Below are 22,310 nucleotides of genomic sequence, written 5' to 3' on the forward strand. Positions count from 1 at the left end.
AGACGTAGATCAGCATGTGATTGTGCTCCACGCGGTCTCCTAGAGTCTTGAGAAGCTGCGGATCGTCTTTGATTCTCTGGATTTTGGCGAAAAAGCCTTTGAGCTCGGCATTTTCGTCGGATCTTGTCGAGGACTTTGTTGATGGTGCAATATCCTCGACTAGTTGGGCAGCTAAAGTCGACGGAGGCGGCCCGCCGTATGGTTGACCGTGATCAAGGCCTCGTGGACCTGGGGCGTGCGCCATTGTCGTCCAGGCATCATGCAAAATTGCTGCTAACGCGGAGGTATGATGTTGGTTTAGGTACGGACAGCGCTGTACGAAGAAAGTGGAAGACGCGACAATTGGAGGGAGGGGCAAACGCGGGACCACGTGACTCGGCGTGTACTTTCCATAACTTCACCCGATCATCCTATTGCGAATTTCCTACAAGCATGGACACAACTGCTTGCATGTGTACAGCCCAATCCGGGAGACTGGGGAACATGCTTCATTTATACTATCATCGCTCATATTTGACAGTCACCATGTCATGCGTGACACCTGGAACGTTAGCACGAGCGTACGACGAGAAGGGGTACTGACCTCCGAGCTTAACCGTGTACGTGATCTTTGCGGATTCGTACCTGGCCTCAATGGCGCCTTCAAGGGAGTAATATCGATGATACCCGAGCTGCGTGATCTCCGCAGCGCGCTTGACACCATTGGATATTCGACCCAAGTCCAAGGACAATGTGGCCACGCACCGCGAATAGTCGTCCAGATGCAGGGGTGGCTTTGCCTCATCGTTGCAATAGATCTCAATCTCCGTCTGCGGTCTGTGGCCGTGTATGTCCACAGGAAGGTCGCACTGGTAGTCGATGATTGATGGCCGACCTTCTGGGTACGACTGGCCCTTGCGAATGAACCACAGCATCTCAGCGACCACCATTTCCTCCTCCTTCTCGGACCAGAATCTGCGTACATCAGCAACCGGGTACGACAAACAATTTGTCCATGGTACTTACGCTTCTCGGGCGTCATGCCTCATCATGTCATACTTGGTGAGCAGACATGTGCCGTAGGAGCGTCTCGCCACGCGTGAAGCCACCTCGACTGGGGCCATCGAGGGGCCATATTGGGCAAGACCATGGATAACGGCCCCCTTCACCACCGCAACCCAACCGCTCTCTGGCTGTAGTACTTGTGTTCCGGAAGCAATGGCGTCACGAACACGCGCTCTGAGGTACTTGCTCTGACCGAATCCGCCGACCAAGACTACTGCTGTCACTTCATCTTCGGCCATGGCGATCTGTTCCTTGATCAAGCAAACGATGTCTTTCATGATAGGGTCAAATATCTTCACTTTCATGTCATCTTGTGGCATCGTGTATCGATTTCGACGCATGCCTAAACTCGCATCCACATTGAGCGTGAGCGGTTCTGACCTGGGGTTGAAGGTCTTTTTGAACTAACGTGTGTTAGTGGACATCAGCATGCAGAACTTTGTGTCACAAACCAGTTCGAACTCGTTCATCGCATGTACAAGACGGTCATCTGTCCAATGCTTGTCGCCATGGGTCTGCTTGAGGTGCCTCCGGAACCGCTTGTTCAACATAGAAGATCCGCATTTACCACCAGTACCCTCGGTGACTTCCTTGAGCTCGAGCTTGTCGACATGGGTCACCTCGTAGGTGATCAAGTCGACCGTTCCTCCACCAGCATCACATACCACGAATCGCTTACCTAGCTGCAAAGACGATGGATTCATGTTTTTGAGGGTATAGAGTGCTGCAGCTTCCTGCATTTCGGTTAGACGACAGTCTGAGCCACAGCAGGAGTGAAACGCACCGGCTCGGATATCAAATGTATTCTCTGGTTGCCGCAAAAACCAGCCATGGCTGCCGCCCTCTCTGTGGCCTCCTTGGCTGCGTTTGACCATATCGCAGGTACAGTCACTACAAAATCCATCGGCGTCGATCGGACCACACTGGGGGAAAGCCTCTTTTCCATAATGCTGATGAAGTGTGTATGGAGGCACGACAGGTACAGCCTGGTCAACTCTTCCGGCGTCTCGCCATCCTTGTTGGCTTTATGAGGCTCGTCCAGTTTTCTGGCAAAGTTAGCGACATTCTCGAATAGGAACTCGACCACCAACAGCTTGAAGAATCTGACTCTTTTTGAAGATTCCGGTATTTGGAATCCCCATTGCCATCCGGAAGCGACTTTGCGCAGCTCTGTCGGCACCTTGGCACTATTAGTGAACGAGCTTGTCGATGGCCAGTCTGACACGACATGCTGGACATCGGGCTGCTATATCTTAGCTACGCACAGGAAACGCACCGCAAGCAGCAGTCTTACCCGACTAGTTTCTGCCCATGCGACACCCGAGTATGTTGTCCCAAAGTCAATCGACACAACAATTCTTCGTTCCTTCATTGTATCCTGGGACGGCCGGCGAGTCGCACCTGGAAACCCCAAGGCTACCCTCGATTTGTCGCGAGTATTAAACATTGCTTTGACGGTGCACTGACTAAGCCGCCTGGAGCAGATTCGGGCGAGACTGGGTTAACTACCTGGCTTCGCATCTCGGACCTCAATGCGGCTGTCGTGCGTTGATGGCGGACTCGACCAGCCACCACATACTCGGATAGTTACAGTATTGGGTCACGAGGGAGGTCACGCAAACATTACTGTCGGTTAGGCCTTCATGCAGAGTGGCATGCACCCACATTGCCGCTGGTGGAGCAGGGGCCTGGCCGCTGACACCGCTCATTGATTGACTTTGCTGCAACACCAGGAAGACTTTGCCGCGCATCTGGAAGGCCCAAAACCGTTCATCATTGACCAACCCTTGTGTGAGGCTGCGGCGTGGTGTTCCAACCATGACCGGGCGGCAGGACTCCAATTGCACCTTCCTTTATTGAGGCCCGGTCGTTGAACAGCGCCCAGGACCCCTCGAATCCACCATTTTCCTATGAAGACGAAGCCGAAATGAGTTCAGATATCAAGTCTGATGCGATGGATGGGGCGATGGAGGTCCTCGAAGGCGATGGCGACCAGGCGCAGCTTGCGCAACTGGCAGATTCTGCGGCCATGTTGGAAGGGAAATTGGCTGATGAGATACGTCTCCGTCGCTACACTGAGCAGGTGCTCGACTCACGACAGCTGGAGTTAGAAGCCCAACAGTCTGAGAAGCGACAAATGGCTTCTGAAATCGAAGGCCTCAAACGGGAACTTGCTGCGCTGCAGACTCAGGTTCACGAGGCTCGGGGTCAAACGAAAGCCCGGGACAAGCAATTGGCCGACGCCAAGGACCAGATATTCAAATTACAGCCGACGCGTAAAGATATCACAGAGGCGGATGCTGTCGAAGGATATCGATTATTGTGCGGCAATGTACAGCGATGGGTTGACAATCGCACCAGAGTCATTCTTGAGGATCTCGATCAAGGTCGTCTGAAGGGCAGGCCTGCGCCTCCCCAAAGCGCACGATTCGTGTCTTTCATGAAGGAAGCGGCCAAGCGCGGTGTGGATCTGGATCAGTCGGATGGTTATCATGTCATTGCCATCATCATGAACTATCTCTGCTTGGTTTTCTTCACCAAATCGTTCTACAGCCCATTGGACGACTATGAGGGCGATGCCACGCTGGCCTTCATCAATGATCTCGAATCCAGCATGTCCAAGTTGCCTCGAGGTGAGTGGATGTACGTTTTGGTATTGCAAGCTAACAAACTACACAGATGCGGCGCACTGCCGGCACTGGAGGACCGAGACACTGATCGCACTGACGAGCCAACAGGGTTTCAAGAACCGGCGCGTGAGATACATCAACCTTGTCTCTGAGGATCTTGCCGCACTTCTGTCGGTGGTCGCACCCAAGGCTACGGCGTCCGATCTGCAGGGCTCCCTACGGCGAAGCGTTGTTGAGCCAGCTGCTGATCTAGCGCACCAACTGCACCTAGCCTCCAATTTGTTCTCCTTGAAATGGCCTGCCCGAGGAGCATGGTCGCGACTAGAAGTGTACGAGTGCCTGAACCTCGCGACGGGAGGGACCGTCATGGACCTCAGCGGCACAGGTCCCGACTCACCAGCTCGAAGAAAGGTGTCCTACATGTTCGACGTGGCCCCCGGGCTGTTTGTGGAGAGAATCGACGGCGGCAAGAAGATGACATTGAAGGCCATTTGCCGGCCAACCGTGTTGGTATACAGTGGGCAGACCGACCCGCCCCAACCGCCCCAGAAAGCGACTGTAATGCGATGGCTTTGGGATTCCTCAGGAGGACCTCCTGCGCGGGACGCAAGCGCGAAAACAGCCAATCCGAGGAGTCAGCACTACATTCACCGCCAGCACACAGCATGACTGACAGAATGCAGAGTCTCAAACCACAATACCTCCGAGTCGCAGGCGATGAGCGTCGTAACTATACGATAGCCGGCATATCAAAACACCGAGCACGACGGCACAAACAGCTCAAGATTGAATTTGTTTCCCGGACGTTTGTATTCAATGGAATAGTGGCGCCATCCTTAGGCTGAGTACGTCGAGTATGAGAACTCTTCAACAACAATGACGGGGACATCCGAGTATCGAACAACGGGTCGCGCTGAGGACGGTCGTGGAGGCAAGGGAGGGGGCCCGGAATTGGCCCTTCGTCTTGGGGCGGGACTTTGGGTCGCCTGGCGAGATTGTTTTCCTGGGGAGCTGGGCGGATGACCTCGACGAGCCGGAGAAGGAATCCTCGGGGATGCTGTGCGCTTCTGACCCCGAGGTGCTGGGTTCAGTATATCCCGCTCTCCGGTTCCTTTGGCCTCTGGCGCTGGGATGGACGGGCGGATGCAGTTGCTGATGTAGTCTTGATCCATACCGAGGGCCTTTGCATCAGCCAGGCCAAGATTGATGCGGTTCACATATTCCTCCTTGGGTGCGCTGTCCTGGATATAGTTGAGGCTGATGTATACGAGAACATCCTGTACCCAGTGCTCCTGGTGCTCGGCATACTTGTGGCCATCCGCTTTGGCCTGTCGAGCGATCTTGGCGGGACCACCCTGATTTACGATCCAGGAAACCGGGCGGCGATACAACGTGCTTGGGGCGCGATGCAGGTGAACCTTGAGACTACGCTTCATGTAGGCGTTCTTGGATACGCCTTCGTTGATATCCAGCTTGGCTTCGTCGACCGGGTTGATCTCATATACCAGACCATCGACCCAGTGGCCATCCTCTTCAAGAACGTTGGCATAGCCACGCTCGTTGATCTGCCAGCGATAGTTGGTGAGACGGGCTCTCCCGATGTATTTGCTGTTCGGACACCGTCTCTTCATCTGCTTCAGATGGAGGTTGCTGCCGTAAGCAAAGTATAAGGTGGTTGGTCCGCCTGCAGGCCGAGGCGCCTTGGAGATGGCTTGGGACGTCATTACGCCGAGGGATTAATAAGTCGCTGATTTGGTGGTAAAGACACACTTGCGTGAGACATGCTCGACTGCTCTTCGGATTCGAATCGATTAAGGGCAAGGAACGTGATGGCGTCTAGGGAGTCGACCCGGATGTGGAGCATCTCCTGCATGAATTGGGCAGCGAAAAGGGCCGTCGCTGCACTGGCCAACGACCAATCGCCGTGTACCACGTCTGAAAACGCTCGAGTCACGAGCTGGACTGTGCGAGGCCCAAGAAGTCAAGCAGAGGTCGTGGCGACCCAACCGAATACCAGGGTGTCCTTGCTGGCTCTCGGATGGTCCCGCGACAGGCGGACGGGGACATGGGTCTGGGACTCTGGAGACCATCGGATTTTCTGCCCCTGGACACAACATGTCAAAAGCCCGGTGACCGCCTCACGAATGCGATGAGGCTAGCTCTGCATTGGTAAGTCCAGCCCGTGCATAGTCATGTGCTGCTGTGGACGTTGCGTTGGGAGAACAGCAATCTGACGCTGTATGTAAAGGCAAGCTATCACAACGTATTCACAAGTCCATGTCGTTTGGCCCACATTGAATCTCAGTGCCATCACCCATGCACTTTTCTTTTTCCATATCCGTCTAGTCGCCCTGCTGGCGAGTCACTGTTGTCATGGTCCGACACTACAATTTCGGCGTGGAGATCGAAGCTGTCGCCAAACCGTACGGCGGTGCCGAATCCTTCTCAAACGTCGACTGGTATCGTCAGCTGGCTCAGAAGCTTCGCAACCGTGGCATCCAGGCTGTTCACGATGACAACTCGCGATATAGCAAGCATCCCGAGTACTACGGTGGCAAGTGGTTCGTAACACGCGATGGATCCCTCAAGCGCGAGCGTCCACTAGGTACGTATACATGCGCCCTCTCCACCACATCGTAGTCGAGTGAGTCTCTCCCATGCTAACAGTGACGTGCCAGTATGCATGGAGGTCGTGTCTCCCAAATTGAACACGCAGATGCATCTCGCCACGACCCTCGCCGACTTCTGGGAAGCCATGCGCGTGCACTTCAACCCGCAGAAGGACGTATCCTGCGGTGGCCACGTCCACGTGACACCCATGTCCCTGAACTCCAAGTTCTCCTTTCGCTCCCTGCGGAGGATCGCCTTTGCGACCATTGTCTACCAGGACTACGTCGCGGCCATCCTCCCCCAGGCGCGGCGCGAGAACAAGTACTGCGTGCCCAACTCACGAAGCCTGGACTCGGGATTGAACGACACCCTGAACCTCTTTGGCGGACAGCTGTCGGGCGCGGCACTGCAAAAGATTGCTGCGGAGATCAAGAGCAAGACCAGCGAGACGGAGCTGTGGTTCTACATGCAAGGAAACCGCTACGTCCTGTGGAACTTCCAGAACATCTTTCCGAATCCCAAGACAGGCCGCTGCACGGGCACCGTCGAGTTTCGCGGCGGCAACCAGTTCCTCAATACCAAGGGCACGCTCGCGTGGGTCGCCTTTGTGCTCGGCTTCGTCACGCTGGCTTCGCAGGAAGATTTGTTGAATAAATTTACAGCTGGTGCCTATGTGGGTGCTGGTGATGACAAGTTTGGGAAAAGTGTGGAGGAATGGTGGAAGCGAATCCGACGAGCAGCGAGAAAAAGCAGGCTCAGCAGGTATCTCCCCGAGGAGCACGCCAAGATGAAATCGAGGTAGCATGGTTGCAAGTACGTAGCATCATTGTGAACCGGGATACGGCGTTTGGGGCGCACGGCTGAGCATATCACACACATGGACGGGCCTCTCAGAGCAGAGCACAGCAAAGAACAACAGGGCTTACAAATAGAGCCAAGACGATACAGAACGGTTTGCTTGACTTGTTGGATTTATCGTTATACATCTAGTCGCTTGAAAATGACTGTTACGGTTCTTTGGTTTCAGGCTCCTCCTCGAACATGACAAGCACGGTACCGGCTTTGCAGATGTCCTGGCAAAAGGTCAGTAAAACAACTAGAGCGAGGCGAAAAGGTAGCTTACCCCTGCCTTGTGCGCCAATTTCTTGATGACGCCGTCTTGTGGCGAGCGAATAACCGTCTCCATCTTCATCGACTCGATGCTGCCGCTGTTAGTCTCTGCCTGCCTCATTTGGCTCCTGGCGCTGTGTCAACTTACACGACCAATGGCGCGCCCTTCTTGACCTTCTGCCCTTCCTCAACCTCATTCTTCAGCACCTTGCAAGGCATTGGCGCTGCGACAGATGCTGAAACCTCCTTGAGACCCAGCTCCTTCTCATACCACTTGGGCGGCAGCAGCATGAGGTCCGTCTTAATGCCGTGCTGGAAGATGGTGATTTTGATATCGTTCTCGAGCGACTGTGGGACGACAGAGGACTTGATCCTCTCACCAAGGAAGAATGACTCGACACTGACAACGTCGCCGTGGTTGTTGTGTGAAGAGGTGATGTTGCTGAAAGCTTCCGGTTCTGCGCCTTTGCGGGTGACGGTAATGGTGAATATAGAAGGGGCAGTCTGAGCGACCGAGGCTTCGACAACCTCGCCTTCCTCTTTGCTGTAACCGTCCATCACCTTGAAGGCCACCTTGCGCTCGCTGGTCGCGCTTTGGCTGCCGAAACCAAGCGACAGGCCCTGAGGTGGAGCACTTTGTAGTTGTTTGCTGACGATGCCTAGAGCGGCTTGCGCAAACACTTCGTTTTTGATGTGACGGGGTTTGAACAGGGCGTCCCTCCACTTGTCGATGAAGCCGGTCTCGACGTCTCCTTCAATGAAGGCAGGGGTCTGGCATAACCTCTTCAAGAACTCCACGTTTGTGCTGACCCCGACAACTTGGTACTTACGGAGGACGGACTCCATCTTGGCAATGGCACGCTCGCGTGTTTCGCCTCGGACGATGAGCTTAGCGATCATGCCATCGTAGGCCTCGGAGATGGTGCTTCCAGACTTGAACCCCCAGTCCAGGCGGACGTCTGGGTCGGACTCGAATGAAGATGACAGGTACGCATGCACCAGCTTGCCAGAGTCGGGCAAGAAGCCCTTCTCGGGGTTCTCAGCGTAGATGCGTGCCTCAATGGCGGCGCCAAGCTGGCGCATGTTCTCCTCCACCTCAGCTTGCGTCAAGGGCAGACTCTCGCCGGCTGCGACGCGGAATTGCCACTCTACAAGATCCAGCCCCGTGACCATCTCGGTGACAGGGTGCTCGACTTGCAGGCGAGTGTTCATCTCCATAAAGTAGAACTTGTTGGTATCCTTGTCGAGGATGAACTCGACCGTGCCGGCGCCCACGTAGCCCACGGCCGAAGCAGCCTGGCGGGCCTTGTTCCAGAGATCCTGACGGACCTCCTCGTCCAGCTCCGGGGCAGGGGACTCCTCGAGGATCTTCTGGTGTCGCCTCTGCACACTACAATCACGCTCGCCCAGGGCCACGGTGTTTCCCCACTTGTCGGCAAAGACCTGCACCTCGACGTGCCTGGGGCGGACAATGTACTTCTCCACGAGCATGACCTCGCCGCCCTCGCCAAAGGACGCTCTGGCCTCGGCCATGGCGCTGTTGAGTTGGGGGATGAATTCCTCCTCTGTCATGACGATGCGCATGCCCTTGCCGCCACCACCCCTCACGCTCTTCAGCAGCACAGGGAACTCGATTTCCCTGGCCTTCTCGAGCAGAAATTGCTCCCCTTGCTGCGCACCATGGTATCCCGGTACACAAGGCACATTCGCATCGGTCATGATCTCCTTGCTCCTCGCCTTGTGGCCCATGTCCGCCATTGCGCTCGCGGGAGGCCCCACAAAGACAATGCCCTCCTGCTCGCACTTCTCGGCAAACTTGGGATTCTCTGACAAGAAACCATAACCCGGATGTAATGCCTGAATGCCGTTCTTCTTGGCTAGAGAAATGATCTTGTCGCCATCAAGATAGGCATTGGAAGGGCCGAGGGCAAGGGACTGAAAGCCAGATGAGGCATGCCATGACGCAGCATCGACATCGGTGTAGACAGTTGTCGCGCGGATGCCCATGCGTTCCGCCGTCTTATTGATTCTTATGGCAATCTCACCACGATTGGCTATGAGGACAGAGTTCAGCGGTGTCTGCTTCGGTTGGGCGCTGCCTGTCGCGGCTGTGGCAGTCGAGAGGTAGCGAGCCCTCACGGGGAGACGCTTGTTTCGAATGGACCGCATCTCGAGACACTGTCGGAGAGGGAGACAGTTGATCAGGACGGAAGACGAATTGAGTATGGAGAGAGGAGAGGGGAAAGCGTGCGAAGGGAATGAGAGTCGAAATTTCCACTTCGTCAGGATTGTTCGGCAAGTGATCTCGAGAGGATGTGCTTGCGTGGTGCTGGTCCCCAGATCGCTGAGCCGGCCGCGGGGAGCCGAGGCCGACAGTAACCGCGCCGATGGCTGGGAATGCGGCCTTCCCTATTGGGGAGTCAGGTGAGAGCGAGAGCTTACCGGGAATCGTTGGCGAAGAGCTCCCCGCCTTAGTCAGCTGCACCCCGCGCTAGTAGGTACGTACCCTTTGTGAAATGTCAGTGCAAGCTCCAGCTCCATTCTGACGACATTGACTTTGCTGATCAACGACCAACAAACCGCCAAGATGGACAAGATACCACTCAACTACGAAGCCTCTGAAGGCGACACGCACAAGCAGATCACGGCTAGCGTTCCGAATGAGGTTGTTCAATGCCTCGAGAATGCCCGCTTTGTCAGTCACCACCACTCACTCGCCTTCATCCAGTCTCATCTCCAGCATCACATCAGCTAACAAAAAGGTAGCTTCATCTCGCTACATGTAGCGACAATGTTCCTCACGTCTCTCTCATGAACTACACGTACCTCCCGTCGACGCCCTATACGTCCGCTCCTGTCATTGTGATGACCACCAACCCGTCCTCCCGCAAGACTACATCGATCCGCGCGAACCCGGTTGTTTCTCTCCTAGTGCACGACTGGGTATCTCACCGCAATCCGACACACACGCGGCGCGCGTCCGGCGGTTCGCCCGTCCCAGAGCCCCCGTCCTCATTAGCGTCGCTCCTCTTGAATCTTAATACCTCCCAGTTGTCAAGCATTAGCGCGACTATAGGAGGTGCCGCACGGATTGCGGCACCGGGATCTGAGGAGGAAAAATATTTTGTTGATCAGCACTTGGAGAACCACACCTACGAGGAGGGCGTCCAGCTGTTCCGTCAGGATACCAACGTCGAGCGCCAGGAGCAGCGGACGGCGCAGTTTGTCGCGGGTGCGGAAGTCAGCGTGATTGTGGTTGAAATCAAGGATGTCCGGATCAGCGACTGGAAGGGCACTGTGAGGGACTGGGCATTGCAGCCCGACGCGACAATGGTGAATGGGCATTGAAGGGTGTTGGGCAGCGTATCGGGAGGGCTGATGTGTATACTTATTAATGACTATATGATCGATGGCTCAGCATGCCCAGCTGGTCGATGCGGTACGGGAATATTGTGCGCTTTTCAGAGCGCAACCAGTATAGACGGAAAACTACCAGCGTCGGACACACTTTAGCGAAAAGGTAACACAATGCCATGATTGACCCTGCAGTCCGTACATCCTGACATCCTTCCCAGCAAATCCAATCAGACTAGTGTCGAGAAGGATTATTGTTGGTCGTGCAGACAAGATCGCGGCTCGGTGCCGTCAGTACCTATCACCGACAACTGGGTACTGCACAATTGGGACTGTTGGTTCGGGCGACATACGGATTCGTGCTTCTCAACACCAAATCCAGAAGCAATCTGGCTCATCGGGCAGTTTTATTAGCGGCCAATGCCTATCCCACATGCAGCGGCCAACTTGGTTGCAGGGTAGGCCCACCACCCGTAGCGTGGTCACATCTGTTTCCTGCGCGAGCCAACCAGAGACCCCTGTTTGCCGCCCAACCTCCTTCGACTTCTGCACTCGACCAGCCCTCGCACGTTATTCGTCGTCAACAGGCCACTCGACAATCCGAAGCCGCCACCAACGGCCCCCAATCTCTCGACATGGACCTTTTCCCTCGCTGCTCAGTGGTTGACCAGGACCGGTTGTGGTTGGTGCGGCCCAAGTCTATCCCCGGATGATGGACCTGCGGTTGATGCAGGTCAAGCGACCAGCAGATGTTGATCCTGCGGAGCATCCCAAGCCGTGTGTGTGTGCGCTCTACCCTCACAGAATGATGGCAGCCTCGACGTTTGCTTGTGTTCACGGCAAGTGGTGTGACGAATGCAAAGACATGCACACCAGAGAGTAGATGGCAACTGTCCCTGACAAGCGACAGCCACCATCACATTAAGCGCCTATCATCAGCCTCATCTCCAGCCGTCACGACTCACGATGGCTCCCGTGAACTAGTGCCGGGGCTGCTCTCCAATAACCGTGCCGACAGGCGAGCTTCATCCTGCATCAGTGCATACCACCTCACCGTCTTCACACTGGACCCTGGTCTCCAACCGGCCAATATCAGAGGATCACCAGCCGCTGGACCAGAGTGACCCTGTCCTCGGCTGCAGCCGACCGGCTTGGGGCTCACTATCTAATGGAACTGAGCACCCACTTCACGATGTTCGTCTCATCATCCTCATTCTGCAGACGACAAGACGACTAATTACTGAGCGCCGGAGCTCACAGACCTTCTCAGCGACCTCCATCATACACACTCAGCGCCATCGCAGGCTGCATATACCAATCCTGCAATTGGCGACTTGTCGACATCTTCAGCATTCAAAGACGTAGCAGTTTGCGCAGTCCGACTCCTGCCCCTGGTGCTACCCCGTGGAACACGGCCACAGGCCGTCCTCCGTCCTCATGCTCGCCTGAGCGACATTTCCACACTGCGGCTGTACATCTTTTCAATCACAAACCGGAGCCTCGCTGGTCGATATGGCTCCTCAGCAACTCCGCAACGTGGCCGCGGGCGTCTCCAGGCTGTTCAAGCGGATCGAGGTCCCTCTCGAACCCAATTCGCCGCCGGGGCTTGTCCAGGCCAACACCGTCGACCCCTGGATTGACTCGGGTAAATATGCGCTAGGATGGACGTACTTTGCGCTCGCGCTCGTGGGGTGCGTTCTCGTCGTCAGGGTGTGGCATTTCTGGCAGGACAAAATCCGTCAGGCCATCTACAAGCAGGAAGTCGAGGAGCATTATCGCAATTTGTACAACATTGACCCGGAATTCGCCCTCGCCGCGATGCGATCCGGTCAAACGGCGCAGCATTTCTTCCCCGAGGGCGCAGAAGAGCAGGAAAAGTCATTCCGACCCAAGGCGCATGGCTCTTCTGTAGGCATCGTCAACGACGCCCTCGCTCTTTTCCGATGGGTGTTTTATAGACCCATTCCGGACCTGGTATGGAGGAAACACCGATTAGTGTTCTCTTCGCTCGCCGTTCTGACCTGCGTTGTCATCGCCACCGCATTTGTCACCCTCTATACGTTCCTGCAGCAGCCATTGTATTGGGAGAGCATCCAGTTCGGATCGCCCCCGGTCGCGATTCGGTCGGGCATGTTGGCTGTTGCACTGACGCCCTGGATTATTGCGACAAGTATGAAGGCGAACATACTGTCCTATATCATTGGCATCGGACCGGAGCGACTGAACGTATTCCATCGATGGCTGGCATACATCTGCCTCTTCCTGTCATTGGTGCACACGATACCGTTTTACATCCAGCCTGTGTGGGATGACGGTGGTATGGAGTTCTTTCAGCGTCTTTTCGAAGGTGGAAGTGGACTGATCTACGGCACGGGAATTGCCTGTCTTGTGCCGTTAGTCTGGCTCTGCGTCGCGTCTCTCCCCTGGATCCGTCGCGTGGCCTACGAAGCCTTTGTCTTGCTGCACATTCCAGTGGCAGCAGTCTACATCGGACTGCTGTTCTGGCACACCAAGAACTATCTCATGTCTTGGAGCTACCTCTACACCAGCGTGGCCATCTGGGTTCTATGCTACGCAATCCGCTTCTTCAAGCTCAACTGGACGAAACCATGGCGCAGCATGGCGTTTATGGTGGGTGATGAGGCTGCCATCACCCTCATGGCCGAGAACGCCATCAAGGTCACCGTTCCGACGCAAATGCGCTGGAAGCCGGGGCAGTTTGTCTACCTGCGCATGCCGGGCATTTCGTTCTTTGACAATCACCCGTTCACAATATCGTCTCTATGCAGCGATGACTTCCCATCGCAGTATGGCGAGCAGTACCGCGACTGCACCATCGTATTCAAGCCATATGGCGGATTTACCCGGCGCGTACTGGAGACAGCTATTGAAAAGGGACCTTTCCACACGTACCGAGCCTTCCTCGATGGTCCGTACGGCGGCATGCGCCGTGACCTTGCTGCCTTTGACACCTGCATCCTCATCGCTGGCGGGAGTGGTATCACGGCGCTCATGAGTCAGCTGCTGAACCTGATCAAGCGCATGCGCGACGGCAAGGCCATCACCCGCAAGATTGTGGTGGTTTGGGCCATCAAGCGGCTAGAAGCCATGGATTGGTTCCGCGAGGAGTTGCGCATTTGCCGCGAGTCTGCACCCCCTGAGAGCGTGACCTGCAAGATCTTTGTCACGTCGGCCGTCAGGCAACGCCCGGGCCAGGAGATCAAATCTAACGTAGCGCATCACCGCGCTCTGACGCATGCGTTCCACGATAAATTAGACGGCTTCGTCGCAGGTGTTGCGTCGAAACGCAACTCGGCCATGATCCACAGCGAAGCGCAGGGCAACCCAGATAGGGAACGGGAGCTGAGGGAGGAGAACGAGGACCGCATCACAGCTCTGCCGCAGCAGCAGTATATGCAACCTCACAACATCCCTCCTCCCCCACCTGGGCCACCGCCCAACAATAACAAACTAATATCACCCATTGAGGACAACAAGACTGCCCAACAATGGCAAGACTACCCCGAGGACAAGAATAACCTCGAGGGCGAGTTCCACTTCCCTCCCATGAAGAAGGAGAATCCGCCTCACTTCAACTACGCACCGAACTCGCCGCGTCACCCACCACCTGAATTCACCCAAACACCGACGGAGGAGCAGTTCCCTGTGCGGGCACCAGAGCTGGCTCACTTGAGGACGAACATTCCGCCTGCAGGCGACCGCCAGCGTCCGACGTCAACGTTTGGCCCTCCGTCCGGCTTTGACTTTGGATTCCCCGAAACGCCGACTGAGTTCCAGAAGAATCTGATGCGGTTTGCTTTCCCCGTGCCGCACCAGATAGACGGCGGCTGGAGTGTGGAGTATGGCCGACCCGATCTAGGCTACATGCTCAAGGAATGGGCCACCGGTGGCGCCGACGGACGGGGCATTCTGGGCAGGAGGACGGCCGTCTTTGTCTGCGGGCCCGCCGCGATGCGGACGGGTGTGGCCGAGACGGTCGCGCGACTGCAAGCAGAGATTTGGGGGGATGATGAGTTGGAGGAGATCTTCCTGCATACGGAGAACTATGCGCTATAATTGGGTTCATATCACAGCGAGTCGCAGCGTACAATGTATTCATTCCTTTGATTTCTTTCAACCGCCTTGCGTACGCAAAGATTGCGCAAGCTTCACTCGCGTGGTTTGTCATGTGCAGGGAATTGATGGTGATTCACGCCTCGACCTCGCAAGGTCAGGCAGCGGGGTGGTCAGTTGCCCCTCCAGCTCCATCTGACGAACCTTTAAGGTAGTCAAGAGACTTGGTTTGCCAATGGAACTCAAGGCGACCAATGCATTGCTCAGGTCCCACTAGCTAGCTGTTTCGTTGCGGATTTGCGATTGCGCTGGATCGATCTGCGCATGACGAAGTGCTTGTCGTGGACCCTGATGGTCAGGGTCGGCCTTGCTTGGGTGAGGCACGCGCACCTTGAGAACGACAAGAGGAAGTCGTGATGCGGTCGTCGAAAAATGTCGTAAAGGATTCCTCAAATTTCTTCTCCTCTTCTACCTCTTCGCATCATTGCCGTTGCACATTCAGCAGACTTAACCGTGGACGCATTATAGTCTACAGCCTCACTGCGCCGCGTCCATCAGCAACAAAGCGACCCCCTCCCATCGCAATACCCACCCGTATCGTTCCCCAAGCATAAATCGACATAACTCGAGGCCATGGCAGGTGTGACCATGGAGGACGTGGAGTTCCGCGAGACGAACCTCGACCGAATCGCCAAATCATGGTCCTTGGCTATGGGCTACTCGCACGAGCGCATACAGAAAGTACACGACTTGACAGACGAGGAAATGCGCCATGCCGCGAACGAGGGGCACGTTGTGCTCGAGACTGTCTGTCTCTTCATACACTCCAGTATAAAGAGAGGCCAGTTCAAGCTGCCATGCGACTTTTGGAGTATACTGCTTCACGAGTTTGGGATAGTGGTGTACCCCAGTGCCATGACGGAGGCGGTGGATTTACACGGCGTCAACGTCGACAAGACCTTTACAGACTGCTACCATGGACACATTGGTATGTGTGACTGAATAATCCTCTCTTCGCTGGCCGTGGACTGACAATGTCCAGTTATGCTTGGACGACGACGGAGTAGTGGCCCACCGCCGTGTCCTTTCGAATACCTGCGGCAGCCACCGCCCGTATATAAGAAGAATACCTCCGACGAGGAGGGGTCAGATACCGACGAGACAGACTCGGGGATAGGCTGCGAGAAGTGCTGCGAAGGGTGTGCGCAGGAATGACTCGGAATGATGTGATGATGAATGGCAAGGACTTGGTGTCGACTGACTGTCAACACTGGAGCATAGGCAGCGAGTATGAGATTAGTGAATGATTGATCCCCCCCCATATCTCTTTTTCTTCACCTTTATTCCGTTTCTTTGACACCCATCTTGCCATCGCGGTTGGCCCGCCACACGCCCTCCTCGCCAGTGAACTCCTCCCGCTTCCAGATCTCGACCCTATCCTTGCATTTCTCGAGGGCCTGCTCGCCCGCACGCCAGGCAGCCTGTCTATGGGGACTGGACACGGCGATGAGTATGGACTCCTCGCCTATGGGTACAGGTCCTAGGCGGTGGGTGATGGCGATGCCGGTGAGACCGTGGGTTGCTTTGATGGATGTGGCGATGGAGAGGAGCGTGCGCAGGGCGAGGGGGTGATAGGATGTATAGGTCAACGAGTGCACAGGTTTACCGGCAAAGTTGTCGCGCGTGGTGCCTTACAGTTGGGTCAATACTTGTTCTCCATGCGCGAGGGATGTACTGAGTGTGCGTGAGTACCTGCGAATAGAACTATCGCGCCCGCTGAGGGGCTACGAACGCGGTCCATGATTGCGTTGACATTTAGGTGATCATGTGTCAATGAGACATGATTGCCCTCCTCCGACAATTCCCATTGTTGCTCTTCTTCTTGTGAGCCGGCCATGGTTGTATGCTGTGAGTGAGGTCTGAGGCTTGGGCGGTTTCGGGCGCGGGGACAAGAAGTCTAATATAGCTGCGTTCTTTAAGGAGCTGACAGTCTGCGACGTGCCTATTATTTACACCCATACACGGAGACTAGAACAGAGGTTGAGCCTGAGCTGGAAGACTTCCGAGTCAATGTAATTGTCCACCTACCAGCACAGAGCAGGCGTCGGTGATGACATGGAGGGAGACACGTGAACTCGCCCCACCTGAACTTTAACTGGCGACGAAGCCATCTATTCTTCACCTTGCACCACACAAATTTCCAGCTGTCCCTGCTCCAAAAAACCACGATTTTTGTCATTCTTGTCCATTTCGACTTTTCGCCGCCTTCTCGCAAGGGCTTCGCGCCGATCGACAGCGTCATGCACAATCATCACCGGCCGCGGTCACCCCATTACGGGCGAGACGCAACACGGCACAATCACCGGCAGGGTAAACTACAACCTGGACGTACTGGGCAGCGGTCGCCATTGGTACTTGGAGGCATGCGATTGCGCGCGACGCGCGTGCATGAGCTGGGCATCGATCAACGTTCTCGAGCTTGATGGCTAACTTACCTACCGATCAACGGGGCTATTCCAGATCTCCCGACTATCACTACGAATCATCGAGAAGCATATCAAGAGGCAGGATGCATTACGAGGACCGCGTCAAGGACCCTCACGACTACAGTGGCATGTACGATGAGGGGCAAATACCCGACGATCGCAGCGTAGGCCGTGGCTACCGCGACAGAGATGAACCTGGGTACAGATCGCCTCTACGCGGCACAAGCCGTTCCCAGAGTCCTACAAGAGACGCGGGGCGACCGAGCGATACTGTGATTCTGGAGGAACTGCCTCACATATTGACGGCGGCCGAGGTTCGTACCCTATACCAGGCGACAAGATAAAGAATCACCGCTCGGCGATGCGCCATGGGACTCGAATCCATGGCTGCAGTCTGTGAAAACGAAGCCATATTCATTCCCATGTTCAACCACTCCTCAAGAACTGGACGACTAATGTCACGCCGCACAGCTGCACGACAGCGTTCTTAGGAACTCCATGGCTTCCGAACTGCCCCCCATCGACGTGCGAATCGCACGAGGTACGCTGACGCCGTGTGCTTCTGTGCATGTGTTGCTGACCAGAGCTTCAGGCGCTCATCGAGCCTTTGTCCAATTCGATTCGGTTGACAGCGCCATCGCCTTCACCCGAGAACACTTTCCGAAGCTGCATCTTGACTTGCCGCAGCCGACTGATGAAGTGCCAGGTGGCCGGTTTAGCGCGTACCTCCACTACGCACGCAGCAGGGACGATGTGGATGCCAAGACGATGGTAGGGCAGTGGCCTTGCTCTTCGGTACGTGACTCGTCTCGGATCGACTCTGGGGCAGACTTGCTGACGAACAACAACAAGTGCGGGTTTTCCAACTATTCGACGAGGGTCAAATGCAAGCAGTGCAACACGCCCCATTCAGGTACGTCTTTGAGGTCCCTGAACGACCCGCGCTGATCTCCCTAGTCGAAGCAGACTGGCGCCTGAGCTTGACGGGCCAGGCTGATGCGGGGGAGTCTGTCTCGCAGATCCTCGTCATCTACCCCCTTCCCTCCTTCATAGACGAGGCCATGCTGGCAGCTGATGTGAAGCGCCTCGAGCTCGAGTCACCCGCTCCCAAGAGAGACGCCAATGGCGGACCAAAGCTCAGGTCTACCGCGCCGACCAACAACACAACCGGTGTCGGTGCTCGCCCAGGCTCACTACATCGCGTCTTCCTCATGAGGGAAGTGTTCAACAACGAATCTTTCAAGTATGGCTTTGCCGAGTTTTGGACGGCCGAGGATGCCGCCAAAGCCGTCGCAAAATACCAAGCCTTGCGGTCGTTCACCGTGGCAGCGTGTGAGGTGACCGTATCCACGATTCACATGGGCGTCTTCCTCCCCGAGGAGCGAGATGTCACCCCCGAAAATGAGATGATGTCCTTCCACCCACTATTCAACCCATTACTGCGCGTTCGATATCGGGACATAAGAGTATACCCGAATCAACTGCTGGTCACCGACGGCCCACCTGAGGGGGCTGCCGGCAAGGGGTCTGGCGACGATGGCGACGCCAAGAGGTCCAAGAAGCGCAAAGCGGAGGCGTCCAAGGACGGCAACGTGAGCAAGAAACCCGTCGTGATGGCCGGGCAAATGGCCATGTGGCAGCGTAAACACGATGAACTACACCAGGGCAAGGCAGGCCAGACCGGGAACAAGGCTGCTGCTCCAGAGACGGCAAAGCAAGACCCCGACGCGCCTATCAAGATCTCACTCGGTGGCGCCAGTATCGGTGGTCCTGCACCGAAGCGGACACCCAGTCCTGAGGACACGTCCATTGAGCCTCCTCGGGAGGTCTCGTACGTCGATCGCGAAAGACTCATGTGTCTCATCTGCATGCGCAAGTACAAGTCCGTCGACGAAGTCAACATTCACGAAAAGTCACGGAACCACAAGACGGCGACGGAGAATGAAGAGCAGGTCAAGGCGGCGTTGCCTCGTCTCGCCATACGCGACAAGCGCCTCGAGAAGACCGAATCGGAGCACCCGGCGGCGGACACCCCCGCCCAGGAGACGACAGAGGCAGCCGAGTACCGCGACAGGGCCAAGCAGCGTCGGCAGGCATACAGCCAGCCCCGGAAGCCCGCAACGTCCCAAGCAGCCCAGGCGCCCAAGAAGGAAGCGCCGCCCCAGCCTGCACCGTCCAAGGGCGCCGGCATGCTCGCCAAGATGGGCTGGACGGCCGGCAAGGGTCTAGGGGCCGCCGGCGAGGGCCGGACAGATGTCATTGCGCAGAACGCATATCAGGAGGGCGTCGGCCTGGGCGCCGAAGGCAGCAACCTCGGCGACGCGGCGGCGCTGGCGGGGCGGAAGACCAAGGGCGACTATAAGTCATTTGTGGAGAACGTCAAGGACCAAGCCAGGGAGCGGTATAACAAGATGTGATTTTCCCTTTCAAAGATTACAAGTCACCAATATCGGGCAGCAACGGCACCAGCAATAGGGATCTTTTTTCTTATCTTCTATGTTCAATGAAGGACAGGTTGGTATCTATGTGTACCAAAGTCCCAAATCATGCCATACACACAATGCAAAATCGAATCGAAACAAAGACCATGATATCCACAAATTCGACAGTGCTTTCCTCTCACAGGACAAGCATGAGAGCGCTCAGGGCCACTGCGGCCAGGAGGGAGGGGATGAGGCGTACGCCAGCATCCTCGTCATCTCCTTCGTCGCCTGTGTTGTCGTCAGCCTGATCGTCCCCGTCATCACCATCGTCCGTCTCCGTCGCGGTGGCTTCCTCTGTGGCAGTGGTGGTAGTCGCCTCCGTAGAGGTGATAGTGGTGGTAGCCTCCGTAGAGGTGGTGGAGGCAGACGAGGTAGGGGTAGAAGAAGAAGACTGACTCTCAACGCCTGTGACATCGGGCAAGTCTCCCTCCTCAATGTCGACAATATCCGTATCGGTGCTGTTCAGGTTGGCCTGGGCGAGGCCCAGCTGCTGGTTGGCGAGGTCGTAGACGACGTAGGCGCTGCGGAGGAACGTGGCGCCGAGGAGGGTGAACTGGTCGTCGTTGATGCCAAAGTCGGCGGTGGAGCCGATGCCGAACATGCAGGCGCCCTCCCAGTCGCCGAAGAACTGGTTAAGCGTGGGGTCGTCCATGAAGATGTCCTGCAAGTCGCTGTAGGCGTCGATGACCATCTCGTCCATGGGCACGCGGATGGTCTTGCCATCGAAGCGGAACTCGAACGTGTAGCCCTGGCCCTTTTCGCCGCGGTATGCGCAGTCGACAAAGGGCGCGAGGACGTCGATAAAGCTCAGCACGCCAAACTCATCCCACAGCTCCTGGACCTGGTCGTCGGGGAGGAGGGAGATGGTGGAGCCCGAGTCGAGGATGGCCAGGGAGTCCAGGTTGGGGATATCGACGGTCCTCTCGCCATCGGGGGACACCACGTCGAAGCCCTGGATGTCGATGTTGAAGGAGGTGATCTGGCTGGTGCCTCCTAGCGCGTCCGATTGCAGAGGGAGGGTCGCCAGGCTGCCAATGAACTTTTCTCGGTCGATGCCGCCAAAGAGCAAGGCACCGGCGTCGGTGTCGATGTCGTTGAGATACAACGAGTAGGCCGCAGTGTCGATGTGGCCCTGGTCGACCAGGTTGTCGACAATGGTGGGATACTCGCGTATAGACGCGACGTTGACGGAGAAGCCAAGGCCCATGATGCCCGTGGGACGGACGGATTGGAGGGCCAAGCCCATGCGCTGCTCCGTCACCTCGACATCGCCAAACGTGACGGTGTCTTCAAAATACTCGCCTTGTATCCTGCGGCGGTCGAGGTACTGGATGTCAAAGTCCACGTCCACGGTCTCGAACGTGCTGCTCTCATCGGGGTCGACTAGAGACAAGACATGTTAGACAACGGGATCCGGATGTGGAAAGGGGGGGGGGGAGGGGCGGGAGGTACTTGCACTGGCTTTGGCAGAACCCGTTGATTGTCTGCAGTTCCACGTCGTTGCACAGGTCTGCTTCGACACTGTTGACCCACGTGTCCGAGCTGCCCGTGTCGAGCAGGAAGCTGATCTGCTGAGGCGGAGTGCCTACCGCAAACTCGGAGTAGTAGCCACCGCCCGTGATGTTGTTGAGCGCCTCGAGGGCGAACGGCTCAGAGTCGTCCTGGCGCTTGCGCAGAGCAGCGCGCCGGGCGTGGCTGTTGTCAAAGGACTGGCGCGAGAAGGGCACGCTGATATGACCGGCCGAGACGACGCTGGCCAGGGCGAGGAGGGCGACGGAGCGCATGATGACTTTGGCCTGCCTGTTTGTTGCGCTGGAGTACTGTGTAGGACAAGAGCTGGAGCCTGGGGGGACGAAGGCGGCCAGGCACTCTCTTGAGATGAGTGAGCACAAAAGTTGGAGAGCAAGCAAGCAAGCAAGCAGGATTTTGTTTAATGCTTTTGTCGGAGAATTCAAGGTAAAAAAGAGAGGATCGGCGCTTGAGCCGAAGCCATATTTAAAAGAGAAAGGCAGGCGAGGATGACGAGTCCGATGGGGTTCAGACGAAGAGGCTGGCTGGCTGGCGGTTGCCGGATGCTGCACACAATGGCGGGGCGCAGACCGGGAAGGTGTCTTGGCGATGGAAAGCTGAAGAGTGAAGAGTAAGACCAGCATTTCCAACTGCGGTCTGCATGGTGCAGGCCGTGCCCGATGGTTGACATATCGTGGCTCACGGCGGAAGTGCCCGACGAATCGTGGAGGTCTAGTCTAGTCTAGTCTTGCTTCAATTGTGTTTACTGGGCGCATACAATGAGACACATGGCGGCGCCTGTTGAGACAGTCTACGATAGTGCTCCATCATGTAGGTAGCAAGCTGGCGTACGTCATTGACGGCAAGGCAGCCTGGGGCCTGGCCGCCTAGGCGAGTGGTGCGTGCCTCTCAGCTTTCAGCAGGCCTCCACTGTGACGGTGTGACCAGTCAGGTCAGGTCAGGTCGCCAAAAGGCCCATGCTGCGCCTCCATGTCCCATCCCCCATGTCT

General features: G+C 56.3%; 10 protein-coding genes across 10 annotated transcripts; 6 read left to right on the top strand and 4 right to left on the bottom strand.

Annotated features, from left to right (window-relative positions):
- Window positions 1–2,971: 2,971 nt before the first annotated feature.
- J7T54_003539 (uncharacterized protein) lies at window positions 2,972–4,343 on the top strand (the record flags this gene model as incomplete). The annotated part of the gene is made up of 2 exons (XM_051505033.1): window positions 2,972–3,677; window positions 3,724–4,343. 2 exons carry the CDS (start codon window positions 2,972–2,974, stop codon window positions 4,341–4,343), a joined length of 1,326 nt encoding a protein of 441 aa, XP_051363384.1.
- A 167-nt stretch (window positions 4,344–4,510) lies between these two features.
- Window positions 4,511–5,305, bottom strand: J7T54_003540 (Gamma-glutamylcyclotransferase-like protein; the record flags this gene model as incomplete). The annotated part of the gene is made up of 1 exon (XM_051505034.1): window positions 4,511–5,305. The coding sequence occupies one exon, from the start codon at window positions 5,303–5,305 to the stop codon at window positions 4,511–4,513; it is 795 nt and encodes a 264-aa protein (XP_051363385.1).
- A 742-nt stretch (window positions 5,306–6,047) lies between these two features.
- Window positions 6,048–7,086, top strand: J7T54_003541 (uncharacterized protein; the record flags this gene model as incomplete). The annotated part of the gene is made up of 2 exons (XM_051505035.1): window positions 6,048–6,279; window positions 6,353–7,086. 2 exons carry the CDS (start codon window positions 6,048–6,050, stop codon window positions 7,084–7,086), a joined length of 966 nt encoding a protein of 321 aa, XP_051363386.1.
- Window positions 7,087–7,291: 205 nt separating this feature from the next.
- J7T54_003542 (Methylcrotonoyl-CoA carboxylase subunit alpha-like protein) lies at window positions 7,292–9,563 on the bottom strand (the record flags this gene model as incomplete). Its single annotated transcript, XM_051505036.1, has 3 exons — window positions 7,292–7,357; window positions 7,408–7,486; window positions 7,543–9,563. The coding sequence occupies 3 exons, from the start codon at window positions 9,561–9,563 to the stop codon at window positions 7,292–7,294; spliced, it is 2,166 nt and encodes a 721-aa protein (XP_051363387.1).
- Window positions 9,564–9,981: 418 nt separating this feature from the next.
- Window positions 9,982–10,742, top strand: J7T54_003543 (FMN-binding split barrel-related protein; the record flags this gene model as incomplete). The annotated part of the gene is made up of 2 exons (XM_051505038.1): window positions 9,982–10,089; window positions 10,161–10,742. 2 exons carry the CDS (start codon window positions 9,982–9,984, stop codon window positions 10,740–10,742), a joined length of 690 nt encoding a protein of 229 aa, XP_051363388.1.
- Window positions 10,743–12,260: 1,518 nt separating this feature from the next.
- On the top strand, window positions 12,261–14,825 carry J7T54_003544 (Ferric/cupric reductase transmembrane component-like protein; the record flags this gene model as incomplete). Its single annotated transcript, XM_051505039.1, has 1 exon — window positions 12,261–14,825. The coding sequence occupies one exon, from the start codon at window positions 12,261–12,263 to the stop codon at window positions 14,823–14,825; it is 2,565 nt and encodes an 854-aa protein (XP_051363389.1).
- Window positions 14,826–15,455: 630 nt separating this feature from the next.
- J7T54_003545 (uncharacterized protein) lies at window positions 15,456–16,037 on the top strand (the record flags this gene model as incomplete). The annotated part of the gene is made up of 2 exons (XM_051505040.1): window positions 15,456–15,810; window positions 15,865–16,037. The coding sequence occupies 2 exons, from the start codon at window positions 15,456–15,458 to the stop codon at window positions 16,035–16,037; spliced, it is 528 nt and encodes a 175-aa protein (XP_051363390.1).
- A 125-nt stretch (window positions 16,038–16,162) lies between these two features.
- J7T54_003546 (uncharacterized protein) lies at window positions 16,163–16,719 on the bottom strand (the record flags this gene model as incomplete). Its single annotated transcript, XM_051505041.1, has 2 exons — window positions 16,163–16,512; window positions 16,575–16,719. 2 exons carry the CDS (start codon window positions 16,717–16,719, stop codon window positions 16,163–16,165), a joined length of 495 nt encoding a protein of 164 aa, XP_051363391.1.
- A 672-nt stretch (window positions 16,720–17,391) lies between these two features.
- On the top strand, window positions 17,392–19,725 carry J7T54_003547 (putative RNA-binding protein-like protein; the record flags this gene model as incomplete). Its single annotated transcript, XM_051505042.1, has 5 exons — window positions 17,392–17,622; window positions 17,780–17,849; window positions 17,901–18,103; window positions 18,161–18,221; window positions 18,266–19,725. The coding sequence occupies 5 exons, from the start codon at window positions 17,392–17,394 to the stop codon at window positions 19,723–19,725; spliced, it is 2,025 nt and encodes a 674-aa protein (XP_051363392.1).
- Window positions 19,726–19,927: 202 nt separating this feature from the next.
- J7T54_003548 (aspartic-type endopeptidase-like protein) lies at window positions 19,928–21,575 on the bottom strand (the record flags this gene model as incomplete). Its single annotated transcript, XM_051505043.1, has 2 exons — window positions 19,928–21,174; window positions 21,314–21,575. 2 exons carry the CDS (start codon window positions 21,573–21,575, stop codon window positions 19,928–19,930), a joined length of 1,509 nt encoding a protein of 502 aa, XP_051363393.1.
- Between the last annotated feature and the right edge of the window lie 735 nt (window positions 21,576–22,310).

The sequence above is a fragment of the Emericellopsis cladophorae genome (assembly GCF_022114955.1).
Source record: "Emericellopsis cladophorae strain MUM 19.33 chromosome Unknown NODE_12_length_473309_cov_116_543296, whole genome shotgun sequence".
NCBI lineage: Eukaryota > Fungi > Ascomycota > Sordariomycetes > Hypocreales > Bionectriaceae > Emericellopsis > Emericellopsis cladophorae.